At 48.8% G+C, this 15,828-nt stretch overlaps 4 protein-coding genes across 4 annotated transcripts; all 4 read left to right on the forward strand.

The window, feature by feature from the left end:
- Nucleotides 1–374: 374 nt before the first annotated feature.
- N7537_000090 (Short-chain dehydrogenase/reductase SDR) lies at nucleotides 375–6,245 on the forward strand (the record flags this gene model as incomplete). Its single annotated transcript, XM_056891148.1, has 7 exons — nucleotides 375–968; nucleotides 1,015–1,077; nucleotides 1,533–2,076; nucleotides 2,131–2,244; nucleotides 2,401–2,502; nucleotides 2,551–3,370; nucleotides 3,422–6,245. The coding sequence occupies 7 exons, from the start codon at nucleotides 375–377 to the stop codon at nucleotides 6,243–6,245; spliced, it is 5,061 nt and encodes a 1,686-aa protein (XP_056756143.1).
- An 874-nt stretch (nucleotides 6,246–7,119) lies between these two features.
- Nucleotides 7,120–8,050, forward strand: N7537_000091 (SDR family NAD(P)-dependent oxidoreductase; the record flags this gene model as incomplete). Its single annotated transcript, XM_056891149.1, has 2 exons — nucleotides 7,120–7,204; nucleotides 7,254–8,050. The coding sequence occupies 2 exons, from the start codon at nucleotides 7,120–7,122 to the stop codon at nucleotides 8,048–8,050; spliced, it is 882 nt and encodes a 293-aa protein (XP_056756144.1).
- Nucleotides 8,051–8,558: 508 nt separating this feature from the next.
- On the forward strand, nucleotides 8,559–9,418 carry N7537_000092 (EXPERA domain-containing protein; the record flags this gene model as incomplete). Its single annotated transcript, XM_056891150.1, has 4 exons — nucleotides 8,559–8,763; nucleotides 8,825–8,988; nucleotides 9,055–9,289; nucleotides 9,345–9,418. 4 exons carry the CDS (start codon nucleotides 8,559–8,561, stop codon nucleotides 9,416–9,418), a joined length of 678 nt encoding a protein of 225 aa, XP_056756145.1.
- A 742-nt stretch (nucleotides 9,419–10,160) lies between these two features.
- N7537_000093 (uncharacterized protein) lies at nucleotides 10,161–15,326 on the forward strand (the record flags this gene model as incomplete). Its single annotated transcript, XM_056891151.1, has 1 exon — nucleotides 10,161–15,326. One exon carries the CDS (start codon nucleotides 10,161–10,163, stop codon nucleotides 15,324–15,326), a length of 5,166 nt encoding a protein of 1,721 aa, XP_056756146.1.
- Between the last annotated feature and the right edge of the window lie 502 nt (nucleotides 15,327–15,828).

The raw sequence follows: 15,828 nt of genomic DNA on the forward strand, positions 1-15,828 counted from the left end.
TCTCAAAGAAGAGGCATATAGGGCGATCATAGTCCGCTAGGGCTTGACAGCCCCGACACTAACTTGATATTGGCGTTGTTACCGAGACCGGGGCTTCGGAAGGTGGGTCAAACTCCACCACTAAACGTTATTGTGTCAATAACGGTAGTTTTCAGGGAATGGGGCAGGATATAGTCTATGCAGATGGTGCAAATTGAGAAAATATGAGACCGAATGACCCCAAGAACAGGGGGCAATGCCGATCTACAAATTCAAAGGATTATTAAATATAAAATCCTACCTAGCCATACTAAGCCGAAACAAAAATCAGTGCTTCGCCCCCCTGTTTTTCACATATCCATATTCATCCTGTCGTCTAGCCGATCATCTGCAAAATGAATGTCCCAGAAGCGCCTATCTTTCCACTCCTTGAAGGCAAGGTCGCCATCATTACAGGTGCCGCCCAGGGCATGGGCAAGGCTACCGCTTCTGTCTTTCTCCGAGCGGGGGCTAAGGTAGTCATTGCCGATGTGAAGGCAGAGCAGGGAGCTCACGTCGCAGAGGAGCTCTCTGATTTGGGAGAAGTCCGTTTTGTGGAGACCGACATCTCCAAGTCAGAGGATGTACAAAACCTCATTAAGCAGACAGTGAGCGCCTTTGGCAAGTTGGATGTGGCAATCAACAACGCAGCCATGTCTCCTGATCAGACTCCCCTGATTGACTTTGATGAATCATATTGGCGCAAATTGATGGATGTCAGTTTGACTGGTACCGCGCTGTGCTGTAAATACCAGATGCAGCAGATGGAAAAGCAGGGTTCAAAGGGCTCTATTGTCAATATTGCTTCAATCAATGCCTATTCACCACAACCGAATATGCCAGCATACACTGCGGCTAAGCATGCCTTGCTGGGCTTGACCAAACATGCGGCAACTGAAGGTGGCCCTAAGGGTATTCGGGTTAATGCCGTTGCGCCGGGAGCGATATTTGTATGTTTTCCCCGTCTTTAATCCAGAGAGGGTCTAATAAGAGCAGAGTGAAATGTCGGCCGCGGCGTTGGAGATTATGGGCACCACACATGATGAGTTTGCGCTTAAGGTTAGCAGCTTGAACAGATTTGGACAGGCGCATGAGGTAGCGCAGGGGTCACTTTGGCTTGCATCCGAGTGTTCATCATACATAAACGGAATTTGTCTGCCCATAGATGGAGGATTCCTGGCCAAATGGTAGTTAGCTTTGCGTTGCATCGTTATAGTACAATACATAGCTATTTATATATCCCAACGGGTCATTGATGTCATATGGCCAAATTGTGAAGTGTACAGCACGAAATGTTACAGAAAGGGAAGAGAGTTGTTAATTTGAGGAAGAGAAACACAAAAGTGGGATTCTGGCCTGAAGAATCAGGGAGCAATATTAACACAAACCCCACGTAACCGCGGGGTCAACGATACCTACTAAGGATGCACTTAGTCTCTTTCTGGGGTTCCTTTTTCTAATTTAATTTCGATATCCGCTTCGGCCAGCTACTGATCATGGACATTGAGACCTAGTCGCTTTGGATGACTGCAAAAGCCAAACTGGACAAGGTTGACCAGAAGCTTCTCGACTTTGACAGCGACGATGGTATCAAGAGAACTCGACAAAACGAGCTTGATATATTGGAAAGTCTCGAGAAAACTACTCGGGAAGCATACGATACATGCATTCACAAGAGATGGCAGATCATCATCCCAGGAAAAGGAAAGAAAATTATCATTCGTGACCTTCTGAGCAAAGTCGCGCACTGGATCGAGCTATTCAAATCAGTGGGCGATCAGGTTGTACAGTATGACCCAGGCCATGCTGCCTTACCGTGGGCGGGAGCTCGATTTTTGTTGCAGATTGCTATCAATGATTTCAGCAAATTCGATTTCGTTGTACAGGGAGCTGAAAGAATTGCTAGAATGACGGCACGGTATAGAATCATCGAGCAGATTTACACTGAGAAAGGTTCAGCTGCCTCGGAGCAGCTCAAGGAGGCCGTTGTGAGGGTGTATAGCTCCATCCTCAAATACCTCGTTGAGGCCAAACGATATTTTGAACATAGAACAGGAGGTGAGCTTATATTGCCAATTTCGATTGTAGCCAGGGAAAGCTCACAATCTCTAGTGCGGCTTTTAAAAAGTGGGCTTCTTGGCCAGAATGATTTCCAGGAACTTTTGGAGAAAATGGAAGCAGACGAGAGATTGGTCGACCGGTGCGCAAGCTTAGTTCAAGGTGAGGGTAGGTATTTCGTTCACCTTGATTCGTTCGAGCTGCGTGGTTGATCACTATATCATAAGTGAACAACGATATTGCCTCTCATCTTGCGACCTTGTCATTAGGTAATGAGATGACTCAACCCACGAACTAAGATACCCACCACTGATGCTTCTGTAGAGATGGAGACCTTTCATTCACTGCGAGATACGCTCAGTCGGGTGGCACAGCCAATCTCACGGTTATCCTTCCACTTGAACAAGTTTGATGATCATTTGGACAGTAAGTTTCCTTGTTTAACCGATCATAGCAATCTAACCTCTCTTTTAGGTATACAGCGACGACAGATGTTGGACTGGTTGTCTACTCAGCCGTATCTTGACCATCACACCACGATCAAACTGAGAGTTCTGGATGGAACATGCCAATGGGTTCTGCAACATCCAAGTTTCACTGAATGGAAAAGTGAAAGCACCAACTCGCTGCTCTGGCTTCATGGTGCCCAGGGTGCTGGCAAAAGCTGCTTAGCATCGGTGGTCATTGATGATGGAATGAATGTCTCTAGTCAGATTGAAGACTTCGCTCACGCCTACTTTTATTGTTCACGCAACACTGCCGAGCCTCAACGTGGGGATACACAGAGTATTCTTGCTTGCATTGCACGTCAGCTTTCCAGCGCATCTTCGAACCAGCCCCTTAACCCGGCAACACTTTCTCTTTACAGGAAAGTACACCTGACAGATGGTTCTACGAGAGCTCCTAGTCTGTGGGAATGCCGTGATTTAATCGTTGATTTGACAGAAGCCCATTCCGGGACCACTATTGTGATAGATGCTCTGGATGAATGTGGTAGAGAGGAGCGAGCAGAACTTGTCGAGGCACTTGAGTATATCATCGACAACTCCGCTAGTCTTGTCAAGGTCTTTGTCACTTCGCGCGAAGAGGGCGACTTGAGGTTATCTATCCAGGCGCACTCTGGGGTTCAGGTGACGTGGATAGAGAATGGGTCCGATATCGAGAAATTTGTGAATTTTGAGACGGACAGGCTTGTTGCAAAGAACCAGCTACTTGCCTCTATCCGAGTCGAAGCGACAAAGGAGAATTTGAAGGCATTGATCAAGGAAGATACCATTTATAAGGCTAACGGGATGTGAGTTCGGATATTTTTGGGCTTTCGATTACAAAGGCTCACGAGGTTTAGGTTCCGTTGGGCCCAATTGCAGTTGCAGAGTCTTCGTTGGATTCGCACCGAGAGGGACATCAGATTTGCTATGTCGAAGATCCCGCGTCCACTCGGCGAGCTATACGAGGACCTCTACACAAAGGCACTCGAAAGCACCGAAGAAACAGATCGGGCTTTGTTCCGAAACACGCTGAAATGGATGTTGTGCGCGACGCGGGTTTTCGGTTGGGAAGACTTCTCCCTAACTATCACGGCCTTCGTGGATATTGAGGTATACGAGATTGATGAAGACTTCATCTTAGATCTTCTCAGCAATTTCGTGATCTCACAGACAACCCAAGACGGAAACAGGACCTTCCGTTTCGCCCATCTGTCAGTTCGAGAGTTTTTAGAGACAAAGCCCGAATACTCCACGGAATCTAGCAACACCTTTGCCGCCGAGGTATGTTTGCTGAAATTGCTCAAAGCTTCCGGGTCGCCCAGTGCAGAACAGTTTCTCGGCAAACTGGGCCTCAGTGATAGAGATACCGTAACTTTGTCAGAGATTGACTCTTACAAGAAAGGCATACATGACTACTCCTTGCGAAATTGGAATGTACACTGTCTGCGCGCAGGGGAAGCAAATCGATCAAACGAGGAATTACACATTTTTCATCTCTTGCGCTATTTTCTTTTTGATGACTCGGATTCGGACTGTCCACTGAAGTGTTGGGTACATTCTCGCCAACGCCGCAAAATGGAAGGCGTACGTGGATCGCACCTTCGGCAGCTATTAGAGAATTACCATCGATCCCGAGACCGGGGGGTTTTGCTTTCCTGTATCTTCGGCTTCGTTGAAGTTCTTCACACCAATCACTATCATGAGCTCGATGATGACGTTAAAGAAGCATGTATTCTGGCGGCCGTGATACATTCCCAGTATCATATCTGGGAGTATTTAATGGGAGAAACAAAGGACCGCTTACTGCAAAAGCGCATTTTGAACGTATTAGTCGAAAACCACCATATCGAGCCGCTCAAATTGTTCTTGGCTCTCATAGATCCTGACCTGATTACCGGATCGGTCATTTTGGGTGCTGACTGTGCAGACAAGGAAACAATTGAGATGTTGCTTGATCATAATAAAAATCTCCACATTACGACAGAGCTCATTGAAGAATCCAAGTTACCTTACACGGTCATTGAAGCAATTCTCAGCCGAGCCCCCGATATCATAATCACCTCTGAGATACTCAAGAATGCTATAGACGACATACCCATTGAGCACCTGAGAGAGATCCTTGACCAGAATGGTGGATCAATCATTACTTGTGAAGTTATCGCAACGGCTGCCTATTACGGTTCTAAAGACGGTATGCGAGCCAAAACGAAGCTTTTGCTGGAATACGCTGGACACATCAAAGGGACCGAGAGAGCTATGATGCAAGCCCTTAGCTCTCGCGAAAACTCTGAGGTGATTGAGATTCTTCTTAATCACGGTTGGCCGATAACAGAAAACATTATGGTGAAAGCTGCAACATGGGGAAAAGTCGCTCCTTTCGAGGTTATGGTTAACGCTGGTGGCCCAATTACATCCAAAGTTATCGCCGGTGGAGCACGAAATGTCAGTGATGGGGCTCGAATGGTCAGGCTCTTTGTATCCTTGATGAACCGACCGTTAGATGATGAACTATGGGTTCAAATGATGCTGCAATGCGCCCAGAATACATGGGGGAATCCCGAAACCCTTCAAGTGCTCCTTGAAATGAAACCTGGTCTGAAGGTTCCAGAAGAGATTTTGATTGCTTGCACTGAAAATTCCATCAAAGGGAACGTCATCCTGGATGTCATTCTGGGGGACAACCGGGAGATACAAGTTACCGATGCAGTGATCGTAAATGCATTAAATGAGCTGGACTACGACGAAACCATATCGAAACTTCTCGACCGACACAGCTCGACAAATATATCGAGCCAGATGCTACTTGGGGCTGCTCAGAACCGCCGATTCGCAGATGAAATGACAAAGCTTTTATTGCAGCGAACTGTAACGCTTGAACAGCCATCCTCGGTGGTTGTTGACGCAGTCATCCGTAATCAGTATTCGGGTTATGAAACACTACGGATGTTGGAGAGCCGTTTCGGACAGCTTGATCTCTGCGAGGCGAATGTGAAAACTGCGGCCGAGTCCGGCAATCACGCTATGCTGACCTTGGTATTGGACCGATGTTCAATTACCGAGGCCACACCATCTGTTCTGTTGGCCGCTGCGGCCAAGGGGAGTTTGGAGGTGATGAAGCATCTTTTGAAACTGAACAATGCTGTCGTTACCCAAGAGATTCTAATTGGAGCATCAGGAAATTCCGGTTGTAGCATTGACATGCTCAGGCTGCTTTGGAAGTTTGCCCCACACATCAAAGTGTGCCCCGAGATGTTTCTGGATGCTGCACATCCGACGGATGTTGAGTTTCTTTTTTCCAGGGTGAAAGATTCCCAATTGTGCCAGAATATTCTGAACGCAGTGTTGACAACAAAAAGGATACCAAACGATTGGCGTGATTGGGTATCTGTGCCTACACTAAATCTCATCCTCGAGAGCGAGTTTGAAATTGCAGTGACCGATGGACTTATAATCGATACCTTGAAAGCCTGCCGGGGATGGCTTTTGAAGACTTTGTTTGCCCATCTAAAAGATATTGAAGTATCACAGGTTATGGTAAACACAGCAGTTAACCTAGCAGTCGAGCTGGAGGACTATCGGCCCCTACAAGTATTAGTCAAGTATGGGAACTCGCATGAATTGAACCTGCATGTTGCAAGAGTTATGCTTGATAATTTGCTATGGGGTGTTAGCGAGGAGTGAGTATCTCCATCTTTGTCAGTTATTTGTTCAAGAACTTCAATACCAGCAGTATGCAATATCATGTCATTGGCCTGGGCCTACCACGAGGCCACTAAATGAGATTTGGCTTTGACATTTAGACCACGGCAGCATCAAGTGTAGGGTAAGCTTGGTGATATGTGGGTGTTCGTGCGGAACACCTTCAATCACCATGCGAAAATCATTAGTGGGATAGTCCGAGCTTTGGTTTCGTGGATCAGATGCTGCGCTTCATTTTTGCTTGGCCGTTTTAGCATACATAGAACACGGCACAGTTTATGCGCTAGTATCCACATATTCACGAGCGACACTTCTTTGTACAAAGTACTCCGTACGTCTACCAGCTATTAGTGTCGATCAATATGTACGGTGGACGAACTGTGCCACGCGGGATTTCGTATTAGTTAATAGTGATTTCAGATTTTTCCCTTCACTTTTCAAATTCACATTGTATGTGTAGACTAATGTAGACGATACATTATACTACTACCTACATAGAGCTAACGTCCGAGGCCCGGCACATAAGTCCTTAGCTATGGAATGCGGGTGAATAGTACCTAGATAATCTTTTGCCTGTAGTAACAGCCAATAGGGCTAAAATCCCTGGCACACTTCGTGACCCGTGCATGTGGGCCATAGAATGGTTGCATAACAATACATCGTACTTCGTACACTAGTACTCCGTACTAAGTCGGGGATTAATCTTTCATTTCCGTCGAGCTTGTGGATAGGCCAAGAAAATGGCTGGCCCGTTTCATTAAGACCGGAGCCAGACGCCCCGGCATCTTACATAAATAAAGGTATCCGGTTTGCCTTCGTCTTAACTCAGGTCCGATCAAGAAATTCGCTCAATCATATGTCTGTCAATATGGGTAGATATCAAGGCACATTCCCTCGCATATACGAGCACAAGCTGGCTCTAGTAACGGGATCCGCACGGAGTAAGTCCGACATTGGCCCCTCAGATACTCCACACTCATTGTCCTCCAGGTATCGGAGCTGCTATAGTCCAAAATCTGGCCAGCAAAGGCTGCAATGTGATCATCAACTATGCAACCGAGGCCTCCGACGAATCCGCGCTAGCACTTGCCGCCAATCTCGAAAACGAATACTCAGTGCGCGCATTGCCCATCCGAGCAGACATTACCTCACGGGAGGAATGCGCACGAATCGTGTCAACTGCAAAGGACCATTTCACAGACTCGCAAACAGGATCCTTCCAAATCGACATTATGGTTCACAATGCCGCGGTGCTATACGTCGGCCCGCTGGAATCAGTCAAGGAATCCGAGTTCCATCGAATATATGAAGTAAACGTCCTTGGACCGCTGTTACTCACTGGTGCTTGCAAGGAGTATCTTCCCACCGATCGCTCGGGGCGTATTGTGATGCTATCGAGTATTGCGGGGACAACTGGGCCAGAGAACACTTCACTTTATTCGGGAACTAAGGGTGCCGTTGAGGCTATGACACGTGTGTGGTGCCGTGAGCTAGCTGAGAGAGCAACTGTCAACTCGATCAATCCTGGTCCTGTTATGACGGATATGTATATGTCGGCCTCTGATGCCGTTAAGGAGTCGCTTGCGTTGTGGAATCCTATCACACCGTTGGTGGCTGTCCGAGAGACTGATAGCCCGGAGGTGAAGGAGCTGGGGAAGAAGTTTGGAGGGAGAGCGGCGTATGCCGAGGAGATTGCTGGGTTGGTTGCGACGATCTGTAATGCAGAGTTTGGGTGGTGTACTGGGAGCGTGATTTCTGCAAATGGAGGGTCGTCCTTTAGTACCTAAGAAGAGCCAGTTCTTTTAATATTAGCTTCATCAGCTTATTGTACTTATATATTCCATAGCATCCGAAGCCTAGTATATGTAGTTTGATGCGTTGTGAAACAATTGATTAGACCCCCTATTTTACATCGCGGCATAGTCCGATAACAATTATATACCTCAGGCATTTATTATCGCCTAAGGCAGAAAATCACACCAGAATCATGCTAAAAGACAAACACACAATGCAAGGATTTCAAGCTTGTGTCAATAGTCCTTTTTTTTTTTTTTTTTTTTTTTTGCGTGATTGTCTCTTCTCAAATTGAGGCTTCATCTGTAGATCCGTTAAGCTTCAAATGTTTAAGCTTGTTATTGGCCGAACTCAAACCCACCCCCTTCGCAAAAAGCCAAACAAACATTCCGACGTCTCGTCCATTGACCTTTCTATACTTTTCTATATTGGAGTTTCCGGGACACAGAGATATTAACAGTCGAGATCTAGAGAGTTTCAACTCTCAGGGGTACTGCAAACATGCCCAGTCCTCCATCCCACCCATATTACCCCCTTGACGCCAATGTTGTGGGTTATGAGCCCAACCGGACTCCAGTGTTGGAACTTCTCGTCTCTGCTGGTGGGGCGTGTACTATTCTTCTTAGTGTGACTTTTGCGTTGGCCAGCTATGTGAAACCGACACTGCGCATGGCGGATCGAATCGCCATCCTGTGGTTTGTGCTCTGTAAGACTCCAACCGAGAAAAGAGAAATATGGTTAAATATTGACAAAATGGGAATCTATAGCTGGAACTCTGCACTGCTTCTTCGAGGGTTACTTTATGGTCCACCATAACCATATGGCTTCTGCCCAAGACCTTTTTGGGCAACTATGGAAAGAATATGCTTTGTCGGATTCCCGGTATATGACCTCGGACACGTTGGTGCTATGTATGGAGACAATGACCGTGGTGAGTCCCACAACTATACAAAGTATACACTCGAGGATTCACCGCTGATTCCTGCTTCCTACTAAGCTCTTGTGGGGACCATTGTGCTTCGTTGTTGCATACTTGACCGCAATCAGGCATTCCCTGCGCCACCCAATCCAGGTAATTGTGTGCATGAGCCATCTGTACGGCGACACCCTGTATTATGCGACCAGTTTGTTTGACGACTATGTCCACGGCCGACCATATTCCCGACCGGAGCCATATTATTTTTGGGTGTATTACTTTTTGATGAACTTCATCTGGATTGTTGTCCCCGCGTGTATGTCCTGCAGTTTCCGGGATTCCCGTCATAAACTGACTTTTCTTTATAATAGACTATCTCTATCACAGCATGTCCACCATCTCGGCTGCACTCAAACGCCAGTCGGAAAAAGACAAGACTAAGTAACACCTCTTTCGTCATAGCTGGTATAGTGGGGTTGAGGCGTAGTGGAGCATTGGGCTAGAACTTGTGTACGGCAGATTTAAGAGGATTTGGTGAAGAGATGGGAGGGTCAGAAGGGGAGGGAAAGTAGTGTTGTATAGTATCTAAAATCATATGATAGCCCTACATGCTCAATAAATGAGGATTATATCCTATCAATTCATTCATATTCCAAAGATTTAATAGGATTAATAGGATTAATAGGATAAATAGGATAAATATCTACAACCACACTAAGTACCCTATGATGCTCATGCACAGGGGGCCACCTGACGCGCAACTCATTAATCATATTACCTGTGTCTCCCCAATGATTGCTTTCTTAATTTTAAGATCGAGGTCATCTTTAATACTCACCAGATCAAATCACGGAGGGTATTCTTTAATAAGAACTGCTTAAGGTTGTTTCGCGACTTGGTTTCCCGGCAACCAATTTAGTGCGGGAGGGGGAGGCGTATCGAACTTGTCAGCCCCAACCTCCAGGCCTAATTGTTTATGATCCCTGAAGGAATTTTCCGATCTCAAAAAGCAAATGCTCCAAATTTGTTAAGCATCTTTGGGGGTTTGGGTAAGTACAAATTACCGTCCCAGCCCAAGTCAACAAATCCCGTGTTTCGGTGTTTTGTTCGGGTACCTGCTTTGACACCAAAACCTCGAGAGAGCTCCCTACTAAATGTTGACTTCTTTTTCCTTCCTATAGGTACCGATGCCATCTCCTGCGACGACACAACGTCCCTCCAACCGTGGAGGAACTGCAAAATCCACAAAACCGCTGGACATCGGAGAACCGCTGGGGGTGCACGACACGAACACGGTGCGCTCTAGAGTGCGAAAATGGCAGCAACAAGGCGGCGGGGTTGTGACAGTGGATGATCCCTATGCCGATGACGAAAATGATGCGAAGCCGAAACCAAAACCTGCCAAGGTCAAGATAGAGAAGCTGGAGAAGGTAGAGAAACCGAACAAGGACAACCCCCCGACCACAAGGAAGCGCAGTCACAGCACACCCCGCAAACGTGTGGTGAGCGACGAGCATTGGAAGCGAACGCGAAATCGAGCCTCGACCCAATCCTCGTCGCGCAATCTACCTGCACCTAAGCGCATAGCCGAATATACCACAAACGAAGGGCAGCCTAGGTCTTCACGGGGAAAACACGACAATAGCGAAGATGAAGACGGGAAAGCTCGCGATCTTCCTCGATCTCAGACAAAGCGCGGCACTGGGGCGGGATCCAAATCTCCTATTCGAGACACCAAGTCCGCAGGTGCGCGACAAAATATCGATACCATCACGGAGAGCGACTATGGGACGGACCATCCCAAATCCGTCGAACCTTCGGAGCTCTCGGACAGACTTAGGACGCGCTCCCCTCCCCCGGAGGATGCGTGGGCGGCAAGCGAGGCGGATTTCTCCGAGCTGTCGAGAAGACGCAAGCGCGGCCCAGCAAAGCCTCCCAAAGGTGGTATATTCGCGCACATGATCGACGAATCCAGGAAAATGTTTGGGATCCCCGAACCCGAACCACCGAGACCTACACCTACGCCAACTACGGGCCGTGGAGCCAAAATCGAAGCATGGCTTTCCGACACACCAGACCCTTTTATGGATGAAGCCGGGTCTAAGAACGATATACCGGCTCCTCTGGATCTGAAATCAGGCCGAGCAAGACGATCTCAAAAGCTTGCAGACGGTGACCTACAAGCTAGTACCGAGTCTGAACCGTCAACGATCAGCGAGCGCCCGAAGAGCTCCGATCGCCCAAAGAGCGCTGTGAGTAAGAACTCCAAGGGAAAGGACAGTTCTTCTTCAATCGACAAAGCACCGAAGGCACAAGATCGCGACATAGCGTCAGAATCGAAGCGGGCTAGTATAGATAGGACCTCCAAGCTATCTGTCAAGAGCAAAGAGGGCCATCATGTCGAAGACAAGCCTTATGAGGATAGTCTCGCACCCTCGGAGTCAGAGATTCAGCCCTTTTCCGAGGGCGGCTCTGAAGTGTCGGGATATGATGCACCTGTACCGCTTGGCCGTAAGAAGCCATTCCCGACCACCGGTTACCATCGTTTATCAACGATTGCTTCATCGGAAACACTGAGCACCACTCTGACAGATGGAACTGAGCACGTACCGAAGTCTACCTCCACCGAAAAACGCCAATCAAAACTTGTGGAAGAAGCAGAAGAAGCAGAAAAGGATGACCAGTTTGATCCAGACTCGCTGCCTGTGGTCTCCTCGCAACTGAAAAGACGGCTCACCACTCACAATGACCTCATGTCTGTGCTATCTATTTCGGCTTCGCGGAGCAGAAGTACCCGATCGAATCGAAGTATTCGCACCAACAAAAGTCGCCTGGCCCACGCGACAGTTGATGATTTGCTTTATGAGCTTTCGGGTGACGAGACAAAGTATATGCGCGAGCTGAAAACACTGGTCGGGGGCGTGATCCCGGTCCTGTTGACTTGCGTGTTATCCCGCTCTGATTCGGCCATTGCCGCAGGCCTGTTTCAGCCGTCTTTGGACCCTCAAGATGACCTGAACTTCTCAAAGCCAATTGTTAACATGGGAGTGGCGATCGAGCGCCTCAAGAACTTGCACAAGCGAATCCCGCAGGACAACGCGGATGCATTGCTTACATGGGCGCAAGGTGCCCAGAGAGTCTACCGCGAGTACTTGAAGGCGTGGCGCCTTGGATTCAAGGATGTCATTGTCAACCTGGCTCCTTTGGAAGAACATGAAGTCACGAACGATGCTGACACGAAGAGCCTGGATGAAGGCTTGGAGCGAGACGAAAATGGTGACATCGTAGACAGCGACGGGGAAAAGGTTGATGTAGCCTATCTGTTGAAGCGGCCGTTGGTACGTCTAAAGTACCTCGCCAAGAGTTTCAAGGGTATCAATATGCTAGAGCCGTCGCCAAAGGCCGAAGAAACCGCCGCCGCCTATCAAAGTCTTGTCATCGACGCCCGAAAACGTGTCCGCAATGAAAGAGCGAGGTTGGAAGATGACTCTGCTGCCAGTATCGACCCAACACGGACAAGAGACCCCATGACCTTAGGCGTCCTCCACGGCATCGGCATTGATCAGACTCGCCACGTCCGTGCTCGTGATTTCTTCAATCTATCGTTATACCACTCAAGTGGACAACTTGTGGATTGTCGAGCCGAGCTTCTATATCGAGACAACGCCTCGAGCAAAGGGCCCGGAGGGGATCTTTTGATTTGTGAAATCGATCATTCCGATCGCTGGCTTCTCTTCCCTCCCATGGATCTGAGATGTGTTTCAGCCCGCAAGGGAGAATCGAAGCAAGAAATTGTGCTCATGCTGCGCAGTGCTCCCGGAGATGAAACCAAGTACTGGCAAGAATTGATCTCGCTCCGCATAGATGAAGAAGAAGTTGGGTCTGAGTGGGTTTCATTGCTCGGATCTGACCCTATTCCGCCATCAATTTGTCGAAGCCAAAGCTTCATCAGCCGAGCCAAGCAGAACAAGGCTCGAAAACCCTCTGCTGTTAGTTCTCCGCCCAGGCCACACCCAAATGACATTGATATCCCCATCGGTGAGAAGGCGACCGGTAAACGACGCTCGTGGACCCCCAGAGAGCACTCGTCTGAGCCAAGTACGGTCAGCTCTGTTACTGACCCCGGAAGCTCTTTGTCCTCACTCGTCACTCGGGAGACTGATTACACCACTGGGGGATCCGAGCTGTCTGCAAAGCCCGCCCACCCTGATCTCCCTCTTCTTCCTTCTACGGCTCTCAGGAGCTCGCCAAGTAGCCCGGAAAAGACTCCCACTGGGCTCAAACGATCCAAGGCTAAGAGACTTTCTCGCTACGGTGACAGCCCAGCTTCCGAGACTGCCTCGCAGCACACCGTTGTATCTGATAAAGCACCTGAACACAGTAGGCCTACAGTTGCCTCTCCCCAAGCTCCAAGTACGCCAACGGGGGGTAGATTCTATGGCGAAACGGAGGAATCTCCAGCCAGAGGATCACCGAGAGAAAAGTCGCGTTCGAGGATTCCTCAACCTCAGAAGACGCCTGTTCGGGAACCCGAGCCGGAATCTCCTAGGGTTTCGTCTGTGCCCTCGGCGACTCTCCCATTGATTCCCAAAATCCGAACTCCTAGCAGCCAAACTCACCTTTCTACTCCGACAAGCATCGGCCCCGAAGAGGAGGAAGACTATCCTCCACTTGAATGCTTGCCCAAGCAAGAAATTCCAGAGACGCCAACAAGAACAAGGAGAAGGAAGTCCCGAAGACGGCCAAAGGATGATGATAGCCCTCCCCCTCCCCCGCCTCATCGCTCGCCTAGCCCTGCCAGTGGCAAACGTTCAACTCCTCCAGTTCTCACTTCCAGTAGTGGTGGACTCAAGCGACGTGGCTCTTCTCCCCTGAAACACGAATATGAACCCTCTACAGCTTCGGATTATTCAGAGACCGACTCGGACGCGTCCACGGTGCGCCACTATTCCTACTCATCATCTGAATACTCAAGATCGGGTGGCCTTTCTGACTCGGATGAGGACTACTCCTCGGCATCTGAAGATGAAGAATATGTTACTCCCAAGCCAAGAGCACCAGATGCGATTACTGACGCCAGTTCTCTCTCGCCGTCTAATTCTGTGTCGCAGAGTGGCTACCGTGCTGTCCCGCTGCAGCCCACCAAGACCAACAAGGCCATTGCCTCTATCTTTGCTTGGTCCAACAAAGGCAGCTGGGAAAGTTTGCTACCTGACGAATGTAGCATCGTCGTTAGTCCTGGCCTGATCGAGGCCTTCGCGATGGGATTTGAACCTGATGAAAACTCTGATTCCACACCATCAAGACCATTCATATCTCTTGAATTGACACCACTTGTTCCCATTCGCCGTGGCACAGCCATCGATATCAGTATTCGCTCTCCTCCCACCGAGCGATCCAAGATCACATCTAGCAACAACATCATGTTCCGGTCAAGCAACCCTGATGAATGCGACGCCCTATATGGTCTAATCAATCAATCAAGAATCAACAACCCAACATATATCGCGCTCCAAAACGCCCGCGGCCCATTCAACGGCCAAGTCTCTACCTTTGAACCTGCGCCGAAATCCGGCGGTGGCCTGTTTGGCTGGCCCCGCCGTAGAAAGAGCTACCGCGCGTCAAGCTCCCCGCGATCTTTAGCCGAAGGTTCCGAAAGCAGCGTGGGAACCATGAGCAGCGCATTCTCGGCCCTCAAGCGCTTCGGCACCAGCAGCAAAATGTTCAACATTTCCCGCTCAACCATCGAATCGCGCACAGGCCGCGAAGGAAGCATTTACTCCGGCTCTGGTGATTCCGGCAACGACCCATCCCCCAATTCGGGCATCGGCCGTATCGCCGCAGCGGTCAAAGGCGCCGACGGCATCGGTCTCTCAAACGCCAAAGTCCGTCTGTACGCACGTGAATCCGCCTCCAAGTGGCGCGACATGGGCGCCGCCCGTATGACCATCATGCCCGCGCCACCCAAGAACCCCTCCCGCCCCGGTACTGGCGTCAGCGGCCGCAGTGACAGCAGCTTTCCACAAGGTGACAACGCCGATAACGCAAGCGGAATTTCACCTCCCGGATCTGGCTCTGCCTCCCCCCACGGCGCTATCTCGACTGAGAAGCGCATCGTTATCCGCGGAAAGACACGCGGTGAGACTCTTCTCGATGTCTGTCTGGGCGAGAATGCCTTTGAGCGCATTGCCCGTACAGGCATTGCAGTCTCCATCCGCGAGGAGAATGAAGATGCTTCCATCGCGAAGAAGGGTGGTGTTGCTACTGGGTCTGGCAAGATATTTATGATTCAAATGAAGAGTGAGGCTGAGGCGGCTTATACCTTTGGGCTTGTTGGTAAGCTCAGGTATTGATGAGCGTGATGAGTTGATGTTGGGTTTGGGGTTGGGTATATGAGTGAACGGGGTATGGGATATGGGGGAATATGGGAACATGGGGGGGGGTGTATTGTTGGCTTTTTCTCTCTTTATTCTTCTTCTTCCTTTTTTGTTTTTTTGAATATCTTCAATCATTAGCTCTTTTCTTTTGTACATTTAGATTTCGCTGAATGATATCCTAGCCGTGGAATAATAATGCAATGCCTAATGCCTTATCTCGTGGGCGAGCGGAAATGAATATACACATTTATATCTTTTGTGTGAAAACAACGAAGCCACCGCGTATCAAAGCCGTATTTTGTCCAGTCAGTTTCTACCTTCGTTTGAACATCAAGGAATATGAGCCCTTGAAAAATCTAACCTTCCAAGGAAGCTCCTGATCAGTCGCAAGTTTTCGCTGATAGTAGAATATTATATCTGTGAACATAAATTTATATCCCATGTGAAAAATAGAATTGTTTTGCTTTAGTTAATGAAC

Source organism: Penicillium hordei, assembly GCF_028827395.1.
Source record: "Penicillium hordei strain IBT 12815 chromosome Unknown utg000001l_segment0_segment0, whole genome shotgun sequence".
Classification (NCBI taxonomy): Eukaryota; Fungi; Ascomycota; class Eurotiomycetes; order Eurotiales; family Aspergillaceae; genus Penicillium; species Penicillium hordei.